At 38.2% G+C, this 23,318-nt stretch overlaps 1 protein-coding gene across 2 annotated transcripts in view; it reads right to left on the reverse strand.

Moving 5' to 3' along the window:
* LOC131299007 (callose synthase 10) overlaps positions 1-23,318 on the reverse strand; it is a 46,534-nt gene that overhangs the window by 22,008 nt on the left and 1,208 nt on the right. For both annotated transcript variants that reach the window (XM_058324533.1, XM_058324532.1), the window contains exons 2-22: positions 20,225-20,322; positions 19,934-20,097; positions 17,542-17,665; positions 17,270-17,380; positions 16,844-16,966; positions 15,062-15,151; positions 13,857-13,954; positions 13,652-13,769; positions 13,043-13,171; positions 11,793-11,869; positions 11,622-11,700; positions 9,958-10,050; positions 9,778-9,880; positions 9,542-9,665; positions 9,209-9,395; positions 9,062-9,114; positions 5,421-5,481; positions 5,199-5,280; positions 2,137-2,186; positions 1,328-1,414; positions 1,061-1,146 (exon numbers count right to left, since the gene is read on the reverse strand). In XM_058324533.1, coding sequence (XP_058180516.1) covers positions 1,061-1,146; positions 1,328-1,414; positions 2,137-2,186; positions 5,199-5,280; positions 5,421-5,481; positions 9,062-9,114; positions 9,209-9,395; positions 9,542-9,665; positions 9,778-9,880; positions 9,958-10,050; positions 11,622-11,700; positions 11,793-11,869; positions 13,043-13,171; positions 13,652-13,769; positions 13,857-13,954; positions 15,062-15,151; positions 16,844-16,966; positions 17,270-17,380; positions 17,542-17,665; positions 19,934-20,097; positions 20,225-20,322 — 2,137 coding nt within the window. The remainder of the gene's footprint in view (positions 1-1,060; positions 1,147-1,327; positions 1,415-2,136; positions 2,187-5,198; positions 5,281-5,420; positions 5,482-9,061; positions 9,115-9,208; positions 9,396-9,541; positions 9,666-9,777; positions 9,881-9,957; positions 10,051-11,621; positions 11,701-11,792; positions 11,870-13,042; positions 13,172-13,651; positions 13,770-13,856; positions 13,955-15,061; positions 15,152-16,843; positions 16,967-17,269; positions 17,381-17,541; positions 17,666-19,933; positions 20,098-20,224; positions 20,323-23,318) is intronic.

The following is a 23,318-nucleotide window of genomic DNA, read 5'->3' on the forward strand; positions in this document are numbered from 1 at the left end:
AAAATGTATTTTAGGTGCTCCAATGCTTGTATTAATTTGTGTGCTAGAGTGTGCTAATCTTGAAGTGTCCTAAAATGCGTACCAAGTTTAGCCATATAGCTACCAAACAATAAGTGGGTCCCATCTACTTAAATTCAAATTCCAACCGTAAAAAAATTTAGCCATTGCTTTGGTACTTATTTTAAAAGAGTATGTTTTGTTAAAATGTTAAACCATCCAACTCAAAACCTGGCAATGAGTGGAGAGGCCGCCAAGGCTCATATACTAGTTTTGGAGGAGATAATTAACCGATGTGGGACAACCCATTGGAGTACTAATGTTTACAATAAAAGTGGGTCCCTTAAATTAGTAATGTCTTAACACACACTTAACCGCCCAGACTCGTATACTAATTTTGGAGGAAATAATTAACCGATGTGGGACAACCCATTGGAGTACTCATGTTTACAATAAAAGTGGGTCCCTTAAGTTAGTAATGTCTTAATACACACTTAAGGGACCCACTTTTATCCTAATGCACATTCTAACAAACATTTTTATCACAAAAATGTAGAGATGACCATTGGGGATGCTCTTGGTTAAGTTGATATAGTGTTAGCGGCTGTTAGTGACCTTTATCCCATAAATATTGGATGTAACTATGTAAGCTCAATGGCAGTTAGTTTTTGTTTTACGAATATAGAGTACAAGTAGAGCTAATTGCTCTGTTTTCTCACCCAAACCCTAGCTAGGATTTCTTTTTGTCTCTTTTGGTCCTGATTTATGTGATTTGAGAGCAATTTTGTTGCATCAGTCATGTCCCTCAGAATCTTGACACCGAGATATATTATTGGTGCATTATACAGCAGTGGAAATAGAGATTTGAACAGACCCAAACAAGCTCAATTTGGAATTGAGAGTTTTAGACAGATCAACAATCCCTTCTTTTAGATTATCTTAGTCTTCTGATGCACTCGTGCAATGGAACTATTTCTACGTAAGCCCATCCAAAGGGAGAGAAAACCAACTTAACCTATCATTTATCACTACTATGGTGAGAAACAGTACTCCGAAAGCCCACCTTTTTGTTTGTGCAGATACAAGTTTCTTGGCAAAGGCTTCTGGAAAACTCTCAAAGCGTTTATGCACCATCTCAAGTGAGCGTATCTGCCGAAATAGATTACACATGAGCAATGCATAATAAGAAATAGAGCATAATATAGAACATGAACTTAACCAGAGTAAATAGAGTGTGACGAGCATGCCAAAAGAAATATACGAAGAGCCTAATATTAGATAAAAGAACTCAGAAATAACAACAAACAAACAAACAAGCATGTATTGATACCTCTCCCAACCGAGCCCGTGCACCCATCACTCCACCAACAATTGCAGATAAGAGAGTGTGCCATATGAGAATGTCCATCAGATAGATCTGGAAAATCACAAAAGAAAATTAAAAAGAATAAAACATCTAGTGCCCATCTTTTAAACATCCTGTGCCCATCTTTTATGTACGTCAAATAACACCCAAGGTTTTGCTGAATACAAAGAGCTTTTTACTGGAGATAAACCAAGCCTCACCCAACTTATTGGCCTCAACCCCACAGAATAAGCACCACAGTTTAAGATCCATAACATGAATGTGAATGATAAATTAACACTAAGAACTGAATTTTATGGAGCCACCACATCAAGAAACCTTTTACAATGAGGCAAGCAAGGAAGAAAGCACATGTATGAGATGCCACAGATTAATGTATAGTTTTTATGCAGACATGTTTAATCTGAAATTTTAATTACGGTAAAATAGATACATTTTGATAACTCCCATCCGGTTTTTTTTTCTTTTTTTAATTAAAGGGTGAAGTATGATGAGCAAGGTGCACCTCCATCCAAAAAACCAGATCCCTTAAGGAATCGGGAAATAACAGATCAATGCCAGTTGGGAAGAGGGAATAACTTCAAATGTTGGTCTTACTTACAATATCACCAAAATATTGTTCCTGCTTTTTCCTAAACACGGTAAGTAAAGAACATATTATAGATACATTAAAACAAAAAACAGCCCCAGAAGGCACCGGCTAACCTTCTCTTTCTATAACAGAACAGCATAGTTCAAAGATACACAAAACCATTAGATACTATAATACTCACAGCAATAACAGGGGCCCAAAAGCTAGCAACTGTCAGAAAATTATTATTGTCTGCAAAGAACAGCACAAGAAAACGTCAGACATATATGACAAGTCCAACTTACAAGAAATAAGAAACAACCACCAGCAACATGAATAAGAGATTAAGAGAACATTGCAGCAGCGCGAAAATTTATAATAATAAGGCAGTAATTGGACCACATAATACATACTTCAACATATGCTAGATGAAGTCCATAACCAATAAGCAAGACAAACAACAATAATCATTGCAAAAAAAATAAATAACCAATAGCAAAAGAGAGACCCTAGATGAAGATTAGCTCATAACTCATGCTTCAACAAGCAAGACAGATAAGGATCAAACATTTCAGACAACTTAAATAACCAAGAGCGAGAGACGGAATGGTCCAAGTACTTCAAGAAGATCACAATATAAAGAGGACAGAAAGAACTAGTGAACTACAATCTGAAAAATAAGTAAAGACCAAGTCCAAACACCATGACACTTTCAATTTAGTCTGTCATCATAAATCTACAAACAAAGAAGTTTTGTAAAATGAATTTATCATCCGACAGCCATTTGAATTGAGATAGAAAAAAATTACTTAGTTTGGAACAACTGTGATGAGATTCATTGCAGTGTTCTAAATGGCGGCCACCGGCGCTCGGCAGTAGCTCAGCGCCATGATTTCACCCTCGGCGGCTCGTTCAGCTGATTTGGAGATTTGACGGAGCTTGGCGGCTAGGCGGCTAAGAGAGATTTGGCAGAGCTAGGCGGCGTCTTGGCGGGGCTTGGCGGAGCTTAATTGCCTTAAAAATATTTTAAAAAATAGTTTGAAAAAAAAGGCCGAATCACTCGACGGCGGCGCCTAGGCGCTTGGCGGCGGGTTGCCACCTGACTAGCGCCGAGCTCCATTTAGAACACTGATTCATTGACAGAATCCCTAAAGGGACGATGGCTCATAGAGAGACTGACCAAATATAGTGGTACTCACAGGGCTGGAGGATTCCATTTATTATAATGGATAAGCTAATCATCACAGTTCTGGGTAAAAATCCCATAGAGGAAAAAAAAACACTCAATCGCCACTTTAATAACCAGCATTAAGGATTGATGCAACCAAATCAAGGTTAGATTCATTAAGGGTGAGAAACTTTCCCAAAAGGAAAACAAAGAGCTAACGTCTCAATTTTTCTATCCTAAAAATGATAAAACTACTACTGAAAGGCCTAATGGCTAAGATAAAGGCAAGCGGACAGCTTAGTAGAGCTGACAACACTAAACTAGGTACAGCCAAGCAAACCAAAGCATACAAGACTATAATAAGGATAGAATCCACCTTTTGAAAAGAGGCAACAAACAAGACTTTGACACAAAAGGAGGTTTAAGCACCAAATGAAGAGGCTGTGGATACTTTATAATGAGTAATGACCTAGGGAGCTAAGAATAGAAGCAATTGACACTGCGGTCACGGAATAAGCATGTTAGCAAACTTCCAATGTTGATGCTATCACTGCAATGCACTTGAAAGAAGTTAAAGAGTTTCCAGTGAACAATCTACAGCATCCCAAAATCAATATACCAATTATTACCATTGATAGTCGATGCATATAGTAAACTTCACAGTAGTTCTATCATCATCAACCAGTACAGCGTATTTCAGATCCATTTTTCAACAAAGTTCTAAAATTCGGAATATTTAAAGATGTAAAATTTAGACCTTCAAAAAATTGTTTAAGTGAATACATTTCCTGCGATACCTCAACTCTACACAACAGTAATTCATTAAGAGGAACAATTGAATGTTTTAAAGAAAGAAATATCAGGGGAAAATAATACTCTTGGGCTACGAACAAGGACACAGGCATCATAACCACTAAGAAGATCACCTAAAAAATTCGAAATGCTATGAACTTCAACTTTTCATTCATATGGGGGGTTGAGGGACTATGTAGGATATTTTGAAAGGCCAACTGTAATAGAAAAGTGTTACCATTTCGCCTGCCTCACAGCTTAAGCTTGTGAAAACTGATTCTCTAACGTGGTATCAAGACTGGTTCAAGTAGTTCATGGGTTCATGTTTGTCCAAATACAGGATTCCTTCTAAGTTATAACATCACCAACGCCCACTTTCGTGTGTGCAATCTAAAAGTTAGCTTTGCCTCTGCATAAAGATTTTTAACTTATGGCCACTTATCTTAATATCAAACAGAGAGCATTCACATTGAATTAATGGGGTTCATGTCCTGGCAAACCAAGCGTGTCAAATTTATTGAGTCAACCAAACACAACCTGTTAATTGATCATATCAAAATCCCCAACCCAAATCTAGGCTTTTCTCAATCGCTTGTGCAATGACGGATCTGCAAGGCACAAGGTTCTGGATGCGCCATTGTGTGAATAAACCTTCTCCGTGCAGTAGCTTTTGCACATGATGAATAAAACGATTTCCAAGGATATACGGCAGAGGAGGAAATGGTGAATCACATGACTACACATCTTTTAGGTGTTTGGAAAAAGGCATATATTTAAAGGAGTTCGATTTGCAGAATTCCGATCTCCCACCAAAGTTGGAAGTCCTGGTTTCAGTTCCAGAAGTATAATATATGCGGGGAAAGAATGGTAAGGTCATGGCCTCAATTTGTTTCGATTTCCGACCAGTTAATACATAAGCAGTAAGACTGTTAACACGAAAATCCTTTTTACCAGTCACAGAGATGTCAACCAGACAGCAAGGGCTAACTACCAATGATTCATAAAATCACTTGTAACTAATTCCCTAACACCAAAAAACAAAGCGAGAAATACACAACTTGATAGCTCATCAGCATCCCAAATCTGATTATCTACTAATTCTTTGGCATCCTTCCAACGTGAAATCAGGGAGTAACTCAGATGAGAGCTCGAGTACAGCTCCTATAGTATAGAGGGTGTGGCTCCGTGCAAAGTCTCAGATGTAGGCACGAGGGACACTTTTCGGATTTTAAAAAAAAAAAACAGAAGAAAGAAGATGAGAAGTAACAAAATGGCAGAAGTAAAACACATATAACAAAGCTTACTTTTCGAAATGAAATCATGCCAGGAGTATGTAAGTGATGGAAGGTTCACTATAATTTGAGTGGGATCAACCAAAGGCTTAATCTGTAAAAATGACAGACATTGTAGGTTATCAATATCAAATGTGCCGCATGGACCAGATCATATGCTTTCATGAACTTAACAAAAATAGTCTGCCCTCAATTAGGAAACAACCAAGACCAGATTAAGGGATTGCTGCTTGCCTGGAGGAAATAGGCAAACGTGAATTTGCATGCAAAGATCACCAACCAGTAGAGCACGTACCTGCAGTAGTCAAAACAAAGTTCAGAATTTCCACTCTCCCACATAAACAATGAGGTTGTAGTTTCTGCTAAGGCTGCTCAAAGCTTGAAAGCAGAGTTAAATCAGACAGAATAAGTTACTCATGTTCACCTCTCAATTGAATCAGGTTCATTAGGTGAATAGTAGACCTCCTACTAATGAATACCTGCTTGTGTATGCATTATGGCTCTATTCACACCCCCCCCCCCCCCCCCCCCCCCCCCCCCGCGTCATGGGACCAATAACCTAAGTGGCCCCATAGTTATGGCCTTTTCACTCTCTATATTATTTGAAAATCTCAAACAACAGTTGATATTTTCCCTTTATTTAATAAATTTTCCATCTTCTCCCCAATTTATACAGCAACAGAAAACAATTTACAACATTTACATCTTGCACACTTAGCTACAAGAAGCTTTCAACAACCGGCAAGTTATGGTGGACAGATGTCGTGATCCAACTAAATACCTAGTGAAGCGGACCATGCCCACAAGAGAAGGGGCAAATTCAGAACATTACTTGGAAATGATAAATTCGAAGACAGACCCAGGGCTTGTGAGGTTTTATACCAGCACCTTTCCAACAGGATGAGAAGCAGAAGAACCTATAACCGCTGAGCTTCCCCTAACCAGAGGTAGCAGACCCACCGAACAAAGCACGAATGTTTAAGTGAGCCATGGGGGTAGCAAAGCAACAAGACAGCAGCAAGCCAGAACAACTGCCCTGAGCCAACTGACCTAACTGCCAGAACTCTGGACCACATCAGGGCATCATGAAGCATACTATGAGATTAGATTTAGGTCCTAAATTGCATTTGTATTTAGTATGCCTCTAGGAGGTTTTATGGCGTTATATTTGGTGTTAGTATACAAGGATGCAATGGTAATTTCACAATTTAGTAATTTACCATGAGTTGAGTCTTCAGTCCATTTGGTCATAAAGTGGCTCAAGTGAATTTTATTTGAATCCCTAGTGGCCTATATTCTTTGCATCTAATTTGGAGTATCACTTCTTGTACTAGTAGAATACGAGTTAACCACATAAATGTTTAGGCCCATTGATTCACTAGAATTGTTCCTATGAAGGAATGACAGTGTTGTGTGTTTGCCTAACCCTTTACGAGGGTAGAGGTGCCTAAATAAACCCAGAAAAATTCATGGGTTTTCTGATTGCTGCCCTCAAAATGTAGCTTTTCAGCCCTAAAACCCAAATCGTGTCCAAAGTAGCTGTCACCCTTTCTTCTAACAATAGGCCTTCTGTTTAATCACTAAAAACCTAAGTTACTCACTCATTTGGACCCTCTTATGCTCTACAGTAACAATTTAGTGAACTGCTACTTTGATCGTCAAGCAAATCTCACAGTTGTTTAACAGCAAACCTTGAATCTTTCTTCTTCCTCTTAGAACCCTGAACTATAAGCTTCCTAGTTCCCACCACTCAAACCCCCCATAAATCCAACCGTACGCAGCCTTAGGCCAAAGTCATGAAAGATGCCCTCCATCATTCAGCTTCTTATTCGGTCATCCCTAATGTAAGCTTGGAATGTCCTTTTTCACTTTATCAGAAAAGATGTTTGAAATTTCACCGACAGCATGAAATATCCAACTCACTCCCATCTGCTTCAGAAGGCAAACATATACAGAGAAAGCTACACCACCAAAAGCAGACAGGTTCCTTTTAAGGGGGGAAAAAACTAAGAAAGGAGAAGGGCAAAACATCGAGAAATGAAGGCAGCAAAGTACCCCGAATATAGCCTCTCCAGGAAAGTGTAATGTAAACAATTAGTTCCAGTGTTTTAAAAGGCCCAAGACGCATTGAAGCGCCAAGGGCCCCCGGAGCCTAAGCGACAAAGCGCAACCCTCAGTAAAGTGAAGCAGCATTGAAAAAATAGAGTAGATGTACCTTACCAAGTGACCAAATGACCCAATATCATAAAATGGGACATCTACAATTGAAAACAACATATGTAATAAGCCAAGTACCATACTTTGAAGTCCACAAAGGTAGAACGTCAATAATCATACTACGCTTCCATCAAAACTAATCTTTGAAGTTTGAATGTTTAGCTTTACTAATTAGAAACGTGATGAAGTAATAGTAGGCTAGTTACAGTCTAATTGCAGGAAGCGTCATATAGGAAGAGTCGATTCGAAGGAAAGGCCAATGCAGTTGAAGAGGAGAAGAGTCAGTGGAAGATCATATTAGACGACTAGAGCTTTTTTATAAAAGCTGCTATCTGGTGCTTTGGTCTCATTAAAAGCTTTGATCTAGCGCGTTGATAAGGTAGATAGACCTTAAAAAATGGACAACTCTGATTAAATACACAAATTTCTTAACAGTGAATGGTTAAGCGCGTGCTTAATGCGCATTGAGCTTAGTCCCAAAGCTCGCGTTTTTTGCTCCTCGCTTCTACTCATTGAAGCCCCATACCCATGCCTCGCTCCGCTTAGCGATTAAGCGCGCTTTCTAAAATCACTCAATAGTTCCTTTGCTACCAAGAAGAGAGATAGAAAATTCCCCTTTGTTCATTTTCCACCTCCTCCAACTTACTACTGCCATTCAATCTTCAAATATTTTTCCTCTGCCAGACTCTAACAATGAGGCCCTCCCAAGCATCGACATGCCTCCTGCCACTCCTCTACCATGTTTCCATATTTATTATTGTTCAAACTCCCTTGCTACCAGAAAGCCGCATTTGACCATTACCAAAAGAAGGTAAAAATTATTCATGTTAAAGCATCCAATCCAAAACCAATTGGAAATTATTGTAGAGGCTGCCGAGGCACATATACAGGTTTTGGAGGTATAGTAAATCATTATGGGACAAGCTCTAGCAGTGCCAATTGAACTTATTCATTCGCCAGTTATGTATGGATTCCATATGAGATTAAATGTTCACTCCAAAGCTATTTCTCATGATATGGATATTAACTTGTTACTTCGTAGTAAGTTTAGGTTATCCCTCCTATACATGGGAAATCTTGTTCTCTACTCATGTTCCACGGATTTAGCTACACATTAAGAGCATGGGTAATCGGTAATCTGCTGAACTCAACTACAACCCCCTCATGGCGGAGATCGGGCAGAAGCCAAAGCCTTCAACTTCAATTTGTAACTAAATGAAGCTTCTGTACAACCAGTCTTTAAATATACAAAACCACCATATAGTCAACCATACAAATTTTAACGCATCTCCCACAGGTTTGGTCTGAACTCAAGCAACAGGTCATAACAATTAAGTAGCAAATAGTTATTATTCACAAAATGAGGGCAATAGTTAAGCCACCCACCTCACACAATCAATGTTCAAACATTGCAGATGTTAATTAGAAAGGAGACGGTTTGAAAAAAATATGATACAGCAACAGTGTGTGAGACAAATATGGACATGGTGAATGGTAAGTGGTTTTAAAAAAATATGATAGAGCAACAGTGTGTGAGACAAATATGATGGACATGATGAATGGTAAGTGGTATCTGCATAAGCAACAAGAAGTAGGCTCTGCAGCTAGTGGCAAACAACAAAAATGAAAGCCCTATTACCAAGTGCAAAATGACAAACCTTAAATAATCAGTGGTCCTTTCATAAAGGCCACGGCCCACAAAGTATCGTTCCTGGAATAAACAAAACAATTTTGTAAAACACGTTAAAAGATACTACAAGCCATTCTTGGAAAGATTCAAAGCTTACATATTCAACAGTAATCACCTGATAAATCCACTTGAAAAATTGAAAGAATGATTGATCGGAGATTTCCGACAATCGATGACAAGCTGGAAATTTAAGTAGCGTTGCAAAAATGATGCGCAAACCGGCATAGGCACCCAATACGAGAATATATATCCGAAAATAAGTTGATTGAGAAAACCCTTGATTTCTTTCTCCCAAAACCTTCCTGGAAATTTGTTTATTGGTATGAGTGAGAAAACCGAACAGACAATAATGATAAAATTAAATCCACGGAAAATCACCACAGAAAATTTTAAGAGAACAAAGAAGAGGGATGAAGGAAGTCCAACAATAAGGAGAGTGGAAACTCACACATAAAGGTATACCACAAATGCGGAGCTCAATCCAAACCAGAAAAATCTTATCACAATCCTAGAGATAGCCATCGCCCTTGCTGTGCTGTAAGCCCCAAATGTAAGCAGGACATCTAAAATACCTATATGCAACGTAACATGAAAAAAATAAGGAAACCCAAGAGACAAAAATATTAGATCAGAAAAGTTCATAGAAACAGAAAATAAGTACATACAAGAAGGAAAATAACTCACTCTCTATTAAGTTCATAATGGTATATGTTGGCCCAATACTGAGTACACTTTTCAAGGTCTCAAGATTTAATTTCCCACCATGGAAGGCTATAATGGTCAACGCCTGTAGGATAAAAGGGGAAAACACAATTTAGAATGTGCATTTAAACTACCACAATTGTCTTACGTGGATGAATTTACCTGGAACATAACAACCAAAAAAATCCACAGGCGATGAAAGCTACGATACAAGTGAAGGAATGTTCGATGCTCAACAAAACTGCTTTTCCCAGTCTGCAACTCAATTGCAAGGTTCCAAAAAAAAATAAGTGTGAGGAGTAAGGTGCAAATATTAAAGCAAGGAAATAGAAAATAAGACTAGGGAGTTGGGAAAGAAGTACATTTAGTAACCACACTAATAGCCAAAAAAACATTCAAAAAGGAACTAAAAATTAAAGATCCTCAGTGCCAACTTAGTAAAAGCAAAACAACACATGCATTTGCAGCAAAAGAAATGGCATCAACAGAATGTCACCCATGGTACAAAAAAAGAAAAAACAAATTAAAAAGTGCTCTATACGCCTCCAGGTTGATTAAAAAACTTTTTCTACCTATGTCCAACAAGAATGATTTAGAACGCAATTACCCTCTCGGCTATGAATTGAAAAAAAAAAAAAAAAAACATAAAAAAGCACTTGCTTGCACAAGCAACAACTCATGATCATATGGGTCCGTTGGAAACGTTATCAATTGTGAGGATCTTACACCGAGTTACACATCACACGCACACACAAAAAGGCCACCTTGGGCCCAAAACAGCTTTCCAGTGAAAGGAATTGTTATTACTTATGGCTGCTAGAACCACCAATGAATGATCTAACTTGAAAGCACCCATAAGCCCTAAGCCCAGTTGGCCATCTCTCAATCTTGAATTTCCCTGAAAAGCAAAATATCCCTAAAGACTTGAGTGCTCTCTCTTAAGATTGATAGTCACCATAGAGTTCTCATCCCATTGCCAATAGCACCTGGTAAACAGCTGGAGAGGAAGTCCAAAGTCCCCCAGGCACGATATATGAGACTAAAAACTAAACCCTCCTGTCATCCCCCATGACCACACAGGTATTTCCCACAAACTTGTCCAACCATTACCTTATACGTGCTCAATGGCAAATGCCACGTGAGACTAAAAACTAAACCCTCCTGTCATCCCCCATGACCACATAGGTATTTCCCACAAACGTGTACAACCATTACCTTATATGTGCTCAAAAGTTAAAACCTCTAGCAAAAGCCACCGGTCCACAGCCATACGCGGAAACTGTCTCCCTCGACCATCTATCAGTTTCATAATCATTTCCACAACTTAATAGATGTCAATGAGTTCTTTTAATTTGTGACAAAATTTTTGAATTTTATTTAACAAAAATGCATTTCTTTTGTATTCTCGTTTGCTTGATGGACAAACATTTTGGGACAGAGGGAGTATTCATTTAAACGTGTCCCCCAATAAACCCCCATCACCAAAATCTTCCTACAAAGAACATATGCCCTCCTATCTCAAGAAATCAAAGAACAATGAAATCCCTTTATTAAAAGGAGAAACCAAAGGCCAATAAGATGATAAGCTCTATCCCGTACTGAGTCAAAGATATCCTCAATATACTAGTTATGATTGAACAAAAAGGGTAGCTCAAACTAGAGCTACAAGAACACATTAGAGTTCAAAAGATCTCAATGTGTAACAAGGTAATCAAAAGGAAAACAAAAGATAATAATAAAAAGATCAAAAAAGTTGAAAACATCTAAAATAAATGGTCATATCAAACAATAACAATAATTTCAAACGAACAATTGCTAGAACCAACCCTTTTCCTTTTTTTAGGCTTCCTAAGAAATGAAGAATCCCCCTTCAGAGGCCAGCCCAAATCGAAGCATCCACGTGACCTGCAGTTGTAGCAATAATGAGATCACAAAGTAGAGTTTACAATGCCAAATAGAGTAAGAACAATCAATTACTAGATTCGTGAAAGCAGCACCAGAAATATTCATTAAAATCATCATAATTCCTCCATGCAGAGTGAGAGGCTTTCCCATTGTCATTTCTAGCAGCTTCCTGCAGATAAAACAAGTGAGATGCATCAAATCACTAACCAAAAAGAAATAACTATGGAATACACGGACAAGTAAAGCATAAATCCCTTACAACTCTACACCCTGCAAAAATGAAAAGAAAAGAATAAAGTATGCATGCAAAACCAGATTGAGACTTTAGATAAGTAGAATTTATAAATCTATTTCTGCCAACTACGGGTGAAACTACCATAGTCTCCAAGCAGTTGAAATAAAAATATGAGAGTTAAGTTTTGGTAGGTGGTCTAATTTAATCCGATGGCCTTCCTTAATCCAAGTAGGTGGTCAAGACGGATCCAGATAATTTGGACAATGTAGTGTCCGTGTGCCAGTGTTGGATCCCTGCCCAAACCCGTTCCTGTGCATTAGGATACAACTCAAAACTAACAACATGGCGGAACTGAATTTCGAAAGGACATACCCCATCTCGGTGGATGTTAAACATTTTCGCAAGAGTAACCCAGACAATGTCCTATTTATCTAGTAAAAGCCGCAGAGCGAGTAAAATCAAACCAAAATAATCCGAACCAAGCGTTAAGTCCCAATCAATTGGGGTCAGCTATATAAATCTGTATTCTCCATTGGGTTCTGTGATATCCAAAAAACTTCAGTCCATTCTAACAGCCACCTTCAGGTCCAATTTTGGCTTACCACTCCCTCAGTGCTACCATCTATGGTCTACCGTCATCAAATCACTTCTTTAACAACCGAGACATGCCCAAACAACCTTGAAATATCTTCTCTCATCTTGTCTTCTATAGCCACATAGCCAGTGATAAGAAATAATTCTTACGAAGAATTCGGAAGACACTTTTAGAAAGCAAATGGAAATTCATGCTTTGGAACAACTTTTTATTCCTTAAAATAGAATTCTGAAGGAACTTTTAGCAATCAAAAGAAAACTTATGTTCCAAAACCAGTAACGTATTGCCCATTTTTTCAGTTGGGGCAAGCTAAACAGTTTCTATCAATCCAAAGCAAAGCATTGTGAATATGGCTCTGCTGCATGTTGACTTAATTATCGAGAACACTCCCACAACTATGGTTGTATAATTTTGATCAAAGTACATAAGTGAAAATAACGAAGTCACACCAAAAAAATACAATACAAAATGTCCAGATATCAAATGGGAAACCAATTAAAAGATCCACTAACCTCTTCTAATGTCTTATATATGGGAGAAATGATCTCCTCAAGGAAGGACACCGAACCATTTTCACCAATGCAACTAACTGCTGGAGTAGCTTCGCCACGATCCAATATTGCATCCAACTCTTTTGCCATCTGCAGAAGCCAGAGTATAAATATCTTGGCTAACCGTCAAGAAGCTCAGCTATGAAAAGTTTCTACTAGTCCAATTGATTTCAAAGTAATAGAATATACACATTACCTTTAGAGAAAGCATTAATCACTCACATTGACAGCAAAAAAAATTAATTGTAATAACAAGAAGAACAAGCTATCCAATAAAAAGTGTGAAAAGTCAAGAAACACAAAAATCTGACTTCTGAATTGAAAACGTAGTATAACTGATGAATATAACAGCGCAAAAATGATTAGCTTTATAATAGGTTGGAATAGACCAAAAAAAACCACAAACGTTTGTTTGTTCCACATGGATAATGACAAAAAAGACGAGCTACTGAATCAAAGGGCTAGTCAACAAACCAAAATTAAGATTTTCAAAATACAAAAAACAAAAAATCAAACCCTAATTAAGAAAAGACTTGCATGGTACTTATCGAAAGAACAGCAAAGACTTACATTGTGAAATATATAGCAAATGCATTCAGGAAGAAAACGGACATTTGCAGCTTCGCCCCATACAAGGAAATACAAAGCAAGCAAAAAAAGCTTCCTTTCCCTATTAATGGCTTCGAGACTGTCCAAGAAAAATATATATTAGAAGCATATAGGGAATCAATAGTAAATTATGACAATTCAAAATAGCCGCAGGCTTCAGAGACACCTGTTCCATACAAGACGCATCCGCAAATATTTGCACCATTTCATGTAGTTATCCAGCACCTTCAAGAAAACTTCTGTGATAGCCTTCTCATCTATTTTCTGCCAAAGGAAATCACATATGCCTTTATGATAACAGAAGTACAGCTTACTTCATTTTATTCCATTAAAAATTCATATCTACATGTACTTCGGCAGAAGCATACTTATGAGCTACCAAGGGCTATTTCGAAACCTAAATTGACCAACGGAGAAAGGTTTGAGTCTGTTCTGTGACACCACGGGGAACCCTTAGAATCTTACTATGCAGAGCTAGGCGATTTATATCCAGTCTTTGAGTTGATTGCATCTTGTCTTGTATGTGTAGATCCCAAGCTTATAATGCAAACCAAAGCTACTTCTTTGTGCTACCGGCTGCTCTTTCTCTCTTCTATCCTTGTGGATAAGGGGCCCTAAAGTGAGCTAGAACAAGAGCGCGAAGGGCCTCTAAGCTATCAAGAATGCAATACAAGATACTACTACGATACTATGACATTAGCAGCACACAACAGCAGGGAAACATGAACTACTAGCTTAGTAGCTTCTATGGCACAGTTTTTTTCCTGATAGGTATCGCCGTATCGGTGGCACAGACTATTTACACCAACAGAATCATGCCAAGTGACCAACCATAATATGAGTTGCATGCAAAAGTACCACATGATACTTGACTTTGACAGTTTGACCTCTGAATTCTGAACGTACTCCAGCCAAAGAAGTACAAGAGCCCATATGCACCATAGTTTCTGTTTTACACAGTTCAACAAGTTGGGCAATCTGTAATTTTCTCGGTAACAGAGACTTATAAAGGCCTCTTTTGCAAGACACCACCTATTTTTAAAAATCTGAGGATTAGCAGTTCAAATATGATCAATTTCGATTCTTGGCCTCTTTGATTCAGACTTTTCTTATAACAATCTTCCATAAGCTTGTTTCAATGCTCAAAGTCAAGAGGCCACTAGTAACACATTGTCACAACATTCATATGGACAACACAGAATGCAAGTAATGGACATCTATGTATTCAGATTTTAATGAGAAAAACATGCTACTTATATTTCTGTGGGAAAAAAGTCAGGTTTCATAAAAAAACTGATAAAATTAAGACAAACAGCTTAACAAGAGTATGGAAAAGTTGTGCAAAGAACTAATGTCATCTGTCTCACTCACCGGATCAGCTTCACCAGGCACTCCAAGTCGTGACTGGGCATTTGCTACAGTAAGCACAACATTCTCACGCTGGTTCCTTACATTGTCTTTCTGTAATGTTCAGCATGAAAAGCCAAGTGAGAGAAACAGAAAAACAAAACCAAAAGAAAAGGACAAGAAGATTACTGATAAACCAAGACTGTACACAGCAAAACAATGGCAGATAAAGAGATCAATCATATATAACGAACTGCAAACATTAAGAACTAACAATGATTCCAAACCAAACTAAGCCTTGTTTCCCATTCAGTTTGGGCAGACTATATGAATGATCTTTCATCGTATATTAGAAATTGACCATGATTCTCGCTAGTAAACTCACATCTCATTTGAGAACAGATCAGGGATAAGCATCTGTATCATATGTGTTTAGGGAGAAAGCACCTCAATGTTTACTGCTTTTGAAAAATCTGAAACAATTCCATTCCCCTCGAAATAAACTTCTCACCTAGACACCAAGCAAAATTACTGCTACATACTCAATTAAATTATCAGGGACCTAGACACCAGGCAAAATCACTGCTACAGACAACAATCTAAGACCATCTTCAACCATCGAACACCAGGCAAAATCACTGCTACAGAAAGCACCCTGCCTTCCAAATGCCATTCCACGGAAAACCCCCACCTTGTATCTCGACTCTCCCGTTCAGCACCTGATAGAGGGGCGAAACATAAAACAACCTCCAATCCTGTAAGGTCTCTGAAGCCTGATGTCCCCAAAAAAAAAAATAGCATCTGCCTGAATGATCAAGTAATCCGCCACCACCGCCATGTACGGCCAGGAAAACTTCAAGCAGCGCCCTCACCACACCACTTCTGCCTCCAAATATCACCATGTTGGCCAGAATGTTGATAGACTTCTCAAATAAGTCCCACACAAGCAAAATGTCCTTACAATCCCTTCCAATGGGCCCCGAACTCCTCAGCAGTAGCCCAGCCACTCCGACTTTGTCCGTGCACCCACCACTTTCATCCAGAATCTATCTTGTTCGCAAGCACAAGGACAGAGCCATTTTCCAGCAAAGCCTTACAGAACACCAAGGCCCCCTTCACCAAATGAATTGCAAACAATATCCAGTTAACACATGATACTTGAACTTCTACCCAGTCCAGGCCCAAAGAATGTCCCTTTGCAGCTTCTTCAACCTTTTGCAAACAACAGCAGGATGGTACAGATTGACATAAAACAAGATGGGCTGCTCGGCTACATGCTTACCAAGGCGGGGAAATGTTATGTAGAAGCAGCATAAGACAAGGGTTGAACTTATTAGAGTTCAATAGTAGGAGCTCATTGGTAATAGTGCCACACATAGGCACTTCTCTTCTAGAATTCTATTCCATAGGCATCATACGCACTTTATCTTCCATGTGGACCTAATTGGCTTGTCCAGCTACAATGTGTTGGTTGGGAACAGAGATGATTCCAGCTACAATGTGTTGGTTGGGAACAGAGATGATTAACGGGAATCAAAGTGTAGTCCTCTTTAGAGAATCACAATATTGCCAACAGGGAAAATAAAACAAGAAAATGCAAGATGCAAGAGGGAAGTCGACTGGGATCATATATGCTTGGCACACCAAGAGTCTGTTCTCCATTTTATACCAGCATTGATATTGATCCCAGTCGACTCAACAATCCCATTAATTCTTATACAATTAACATGAAGATTAAAACACAGTAGACAAAATAATCATCCAAACAAAGGGTCAAAAACAGGGGTATATTAAAGAACATGCAACCTGAAAGCCAAACACGAATTCCAGAAGATCAAACATGTCCACATCCCGCAGTGCAGGAAGTTCAAAACCAGCTGGAAACCTGAAGTGTTCAGAGTATTTAAGAGCAGATATTGCACCTCTAACCTGGACAGATCACAGAAAAAGAAGTTTACTGAGACATGAATTCGTTAATTACGAAAGCATACATTTAAATAGCAGAGCTGACAAGTAGAGGTATGTAATATAGCAACAGACAATCCAATGTTTATCACGTACAAGAGATCTACAAATAACATGATATGTTTGTCCACAACTCTCTGATGAAACAACCATAGACTGAACAAAAAACTAGATAGAGGCCAAAATTAGTACAGAACATGTGAATCACGCATACAAGAGCAGGAGCAATGGATACATGCACTGTAAATAATTCCGGGTTTGACTTACTTCTGGAAAAAATCCTATAGCATTTGTTAATGATGGTGCTTCCAGAGGGACGATGTTGTAGGGTGTGAGCTCCCCTGCTAATGGTGCATCTGATTCTTTTATCTTTCTTACCTGAATCATACAATTAAAACTAAAACATTCAGTCTATCAAGTTTCCATGACGACATATAATTAAAACTATCAACAGTCTCTGTGAGCCAGACTTAGATCAAAGAATGGTCAAAAACTTAAAGCTAGAGTAATGAAACTCAACACCAGAAGCAAAGACTTACCTCCTCCACAATAAGTCTTTCTACACCATCAGGAGCTGCATCTTTGCTCAGTGCTTCCATCACCTCAACCAAGGCCCTCAACGTAGCAAAAACCTTTTTCATTTCTGAAGATCTGAGTTCCAACCTGAAACAATAAGCAACGGCCAAATTCAAGTTTTAGGTTCCCTAAGAACAAGTGGAAATATGAAGAGGAGAACTTCTTTAAGAAATTTCAAGCTAACAAGCTGTGATCGAATTTGTCGTTGCTGCAATTGCAAGTTCAGGATCATAACTAACCAAAATTCCATACAACGTTTTCAAACCAGGACTTCCGGTGTTAGGTGTACAGCCACCTGAAGGTGACAGAAATGTGGACAACCTATACAGGGATCAGAATGCTGCTGCTAAACCAAAAAAAAAACTAAGCCATAATGCCCCAATCAGAAACACCATAAGCACTAACCCAGGCCAATAAAAATACCACTCCTCTCTTTCTAATTTATCTATTGATACAGGATCATTCAGGCCATGTTTCTTTCTGTCAGAACCCTATATAGGTTAAAGAAACCCATAAGGCTTCCATGTACAAGAAGCCCGAAAAGGAACAGAAAATGGAAAACCACAACGCCAGGAAGCATAGAAAAGTTTTTTCTTAATTTCTATCCCTTCAACTGACACAACAAGCATCAAAGCAAACAGCACAAACTTAACAGAGTAAATACACAAGCCTCAGAGCGGAAAACAAAATGAAATTTCAGAAACTAGGACAAATAATTTAGGGCAAACTTCCCTTTGATGACTGTGGTGCAATCAATGTGCGTATTGCACACCTGACCTCCATTATCCGCACGGAAATCCCGGTCGTTTGAGGACTTGTAAGCACAATCACAGTGTTCATCCCATTTAACACAATGTTAACTGCAACAACCAATTTTGAGACTGGGAAAGACAAATCCGCTGGTTACATTTCTACCCATCTCTTCTTCTTCCTCAACTACCCTAAGCCTGAACCCTAACTTAACACTAGTGACCACCTCCACCACTTCCACCACCAGGAAACAACGCAGGCCATCTCTGCTGCTCCGCCAATTTACAATACCCATCAGAATTACCCACAATACAAACCACGAACAAAAAGGATGTTAGAACTGATTGAATTTGATTATATTTCATGACAAAAACTTATTTCTTAAAAATATATTTTCAAGTTGGCCCTTGTAAGACATTTTAAACATTAGCCTTTGGCCCAAATTTCTTTAGAGCCAAATAGGCCCGATTCTGAGTTTCACTACAGCGGGCATCCGGTTACCATGGGCAGTCGACCGGCTTCCAAAGGAGTCACCGGTTGTCCAAGCAGTCGTGCATTCTGAAGCTCTTTCCGCCATTTTTGACTTCTGAAACTTCGCAGTTAAGGCATAGGAACATGGCAAATCAAGTTTTTACAGCGATAGGGCTCCATGGCAAGATTATATTAGCTGCTCAAGAAGATTTACGAATTACGACTTAATGGATAGATCTTAAACATTCGTATTAGTGGCTATAAAAGAGCTTCTGCAGATGAAGAACTATTTATACGTTCATACTCTTGACATACATCAATTTATAGGTTCCTAATGTGTTTAATACCAAAGACTATTTACTATTCCCTAGATGGTTGGGTAGGATGAATGTGTTCTCTAATGGTTTCATACATTGAATATGTGGTCAAAATTCCTAAATGAAAAGTCACAAGGCTCATGAAAAGTCGCAGCCTTTAATGTTCCAGCCAATATCTAGTTAATATCCCAAGTAGGCCCTACATCATCCAGCATATGTTCCAGCCAATATCTAGTCACAGCCCTTAATGTTCCAGCCAATATCTAGTTAATATCTAGTCAAGGCTTGGGCATAAGAACCACCCAACCAATGCCTTTCATAAACTTTTTTTGGTGCCGCCATTTTCCATCAATTTAATAAGGTAAAAGCCAATTACCCCGAGCAGTCCATCTTATGATGGGATAATGCTTTTAGTTGTACCCAATAAACAATTCAATGGTCATATTTATCAGGAATTTGTAGTAAATTTTGGAATAACTAGGCCTCAAATCATATAAGTGCATATCTTGCTGCATATACTATACTATACAGAAAAGAGATAAGAGAAAAGAAACGAAAAAGATAATGAGGGCATTACAGGAATTTTAGATTTCTGCAAGCAGTTTTAGTTGTGCACGTACATAAGTCCACAATCACATGGATTTAGGGATTTATGCGTGATAAGTGAAGGGAAGGGGCAATTCACAGGTAAATCATGTAACAATTTAAGTAGTAGTGTAGGACTAACTTTCAAACAAGTTGTGGATGAAATTATGTTCCTGTAAAAGAATCATACTAGGAAAAAAGGAAACTAAAAAAGCACAAAAGAAGACCATACTCTCCCAAATTAGCACGGGAAGGTCCAGATTCCCGTAATTTCTGCTCCTCTCTTTGCATATCATCCACTCTGTGCCGCCTCTTATACAGTTGATAGAAATCGCACAAACGTTCCACATCACGGTTACGATCTATTTTAGCGCCATCCTTTTTGGCAAGTTTTTGCTGCCGCATATGATCAGATTCTCAAATCAATTAACGAAAATCAAACATAGTCATGCGGCGACTAAGTTAGTCTAGTCAAATAACAACTCTAAGGGGGAATCATTCCCCATCAACCAAATGGTAGTACCTTGATCACAGACATCAGACCGGTCTTAAATTGAAGAACACCTCTACCATCACTTTTAGGGTCCAGATTCTGTGCCATAGTATATGCCTGCTCACAAACTAAAATTCAAAGAGAAAATAAAAATAACAACCATGTCAGATGTACCAACAGATTTATCAAAAGTTTAAGAAATATCATAAATCCATCATACATTATCTATACTTCATGTTCTTAGTCCCCAATTCCCATAATATGCTAGTACAACCAGACATGTACATTGCATAGGAAGTAACATTTTGTAACATATCCTTAGTCTAAACTAAAAAGAAAACACATCCCATCATAGCATGTAGAAAACAAGTGCTTTGAGAAATAAAAATAATAATCCCATCCAATCGTCGATGGGAAAACCAAACTGTCGGAGCTCCAAACAGAATACAATGTTTTCGGCACTTTCTTCAAAATAAGGCTTAAATTCATGCAAACCCATAAATAATACAGAATGTGAGAAGAGATCTTATATGACAAAGGTGATTTAGATAGTTTATGAAGTAGGGAAAAAAAACATGCAACCCGTATCATTTTACAGTAAAAAAGTCATTGGAAAATAAGAGAAAAATTAAAAACATGCATATGGATACTGAATGATAAAGAACTGTAAGAACAACAAGACAATTGTGTCCAAGGTAAGGTGTTAAGCCCCTCTATTTCTTTGCCCTACTTTGAGTGAGTTGCCACTTGCCAAGAGGCATGAGATAAAAGGATTGCTAGTGATGCCCACTTTAATCGACAAAAGCATTCAACCTCACTCCTCTGTATCTCTTTGAAGTGATTACTAAACAAAAGACAAAAAGAATTAAGACAATAAATCAGGTACCTGCCAAAAGCTAATAGATGGCAAATGCATATTTCAACGATATTAGAGCATATTATGGTAGGTCACATAAACATTGGGCAAATGCTTTTGGAGTGCCATAAAATGAATTGAAACGTCCTTCATCAAAAGAAAAGCGACAAGAGGTGATCTGATTAATTAAGCCCCATCACTACGATATTCTATTTATCAAGGGAAATAAAAATTAAAAACTGCCTTAAACAGTGTGCATCTAAATACAAAATGGACATGCATTACAAACAAATACCAGGGTATAAATGGATAAATATACTATCTTTTCGACCTTCAAACCAACATATTGATGTAGCTACAATCCATACATCATATTGCACACTCGGAGCCTACTCAGCCTAGCTCACGTATGCCTAGTATGAAACATGAACTCAACTCAATATCAATAAAATGCGTTCGGCAAAGTTAATTTACCACATGGGACACCACAAAATTTCAATTAGCGAACTCTTAACTCCACAGAATAATAATACCACCAATGTCCATATACTCCATAGTCCATTCATTTATAAAGATTCAAGCATTCCTCAACACAGGTTTTACGATCTTCTGCCAAACAAATTCATAGATCATCATATATACAGTAATGCACAGAACCTCAGCCACCTAGTATGTTAGGATAGCCAACCAGTCACACTCAAAAGCACTAAATGCGGATTTAGTGGCAAAGCTGATCATATCCGTATAGTTAGAAAGTACATTCTGTGAGTTTTGTACCAATTTTATAAAAGCCCATCAACAACCCACACAAGTATATGACTTCACTGATTATAGAGCCATACTAGAAAAATCTTCGACACATTGCAGTATAACTAAGCTTTATTTTCAAAAACATGGAAAGCGGCACGCACGACACTTACTGGACATTGACATGCAGATATGTCAATATTCAAGAAATCCGCAAAATAATACACCCAAGACAATCTATTTATTTTATAATCCCTCGGTCCCATATTGCTTGGTCTGTTGGGAATTCAACTTTTTAAGGAGACATACAATTAATGCATGTCTCCTTAGAAAGTTTGGCTAGATTTTCAAGGTTACCTCTTATTGTCTACATTAAAAGCTGCTTCTAATCATTTGCAAAGGTAGCTTGTGGAAATTTACATACTTTTGATTTTGATTTTTCAAAAGGAAAAGCATTTTGGGACATCCCCAAATGGAATACAGGCCAAGCAATATGGTACGGAGGGAGTATATGATTCAAAACATAGTGCGAGTGCAATGTTGTGCTTCGAAGCACGCATGATATTGTTACGATGGAGTAATTCATTATATAGAGCGTGTTCGGAGGATTCAAGAAGTGTTGCCGAAGCATCCACTAAGTGTCAAGAGGGTGTCCGAAATCATTAAACCAATTTGAGTAGGCACGTTGAAGAAGTGTCCCACAGTACTATCCTATGAGCACGGATACAACACAACACATTTGACAAAGGCACTCCGACAGGTCATTTTCCCTAAAACTAAGACACAAACACGTTAGGGACACATTGAAGATAAGGTGCATTCATATCACATATGAATCTTGGGAATTTGTACAGAAATTGAAAACATTATCTGTCAAATTAAGACGACAAAAATAAAAAGATGTTGCACTAATAAAAATTTCGACTCTAGGCTCACATTTAAAAACTAAATTTAAACTCGTAACATGTAATCAACGTGTTCATGCGTCCATTACGTGTCCAAGAGTATCCACAACGTGTCCTACTAAACAAAATATAACGAAAAAAAAGGAACAACTATTTAGGTGTGCCTGGAGAGTGTCATGGCGTATGCATGTCCGTGTCTGACATGTATAAATGAGGCCAATAGACATGTCCGTGATTTTTAGCTACTATTTTAAGGTTGTCTGAGGAATGTCAGTGTTTGACACCCTCCATATAAGCTTATATGCTTCTTAACCATATATGATACCAAAAAGAATTGAAACGTGGCAGAGCATGGCCATACCTAAGTGATAAGAGTGCTAAACATTACTTGAACAGAGCAAGGGCAGGTGCGAGCATAAGCAAATTGAGAGAGCGAGATCATATAGAAGATTTTAAGGTCGGAGGAGCAGCTACAAGAGCACGTACAATTTCATCAAGGGAGATTCAAATCCTCTATATTTATCAAATTTAGTCACATTCTGTGTTAATATATAGCATATATTATATAGAATGCAAAATAGTAGCGCTGTAAATTTGAGTTAATTCTCATCTAGAA

Source organism: Rhododendron vialii, chromosome 8a, assembly GCF_030253575.1.
Source record: "Rhododendron vialii isolate Sample 1 chromosome 8a, ASM3025357v1".
NCBI classification, from domain to species: domain Eukaryota; kingdom Viridiplantae; phylum Streptophyta; class Magnoliopsida; order Ericales; family Ericaceae; genus Rhododendron; species Rhododendron vialii.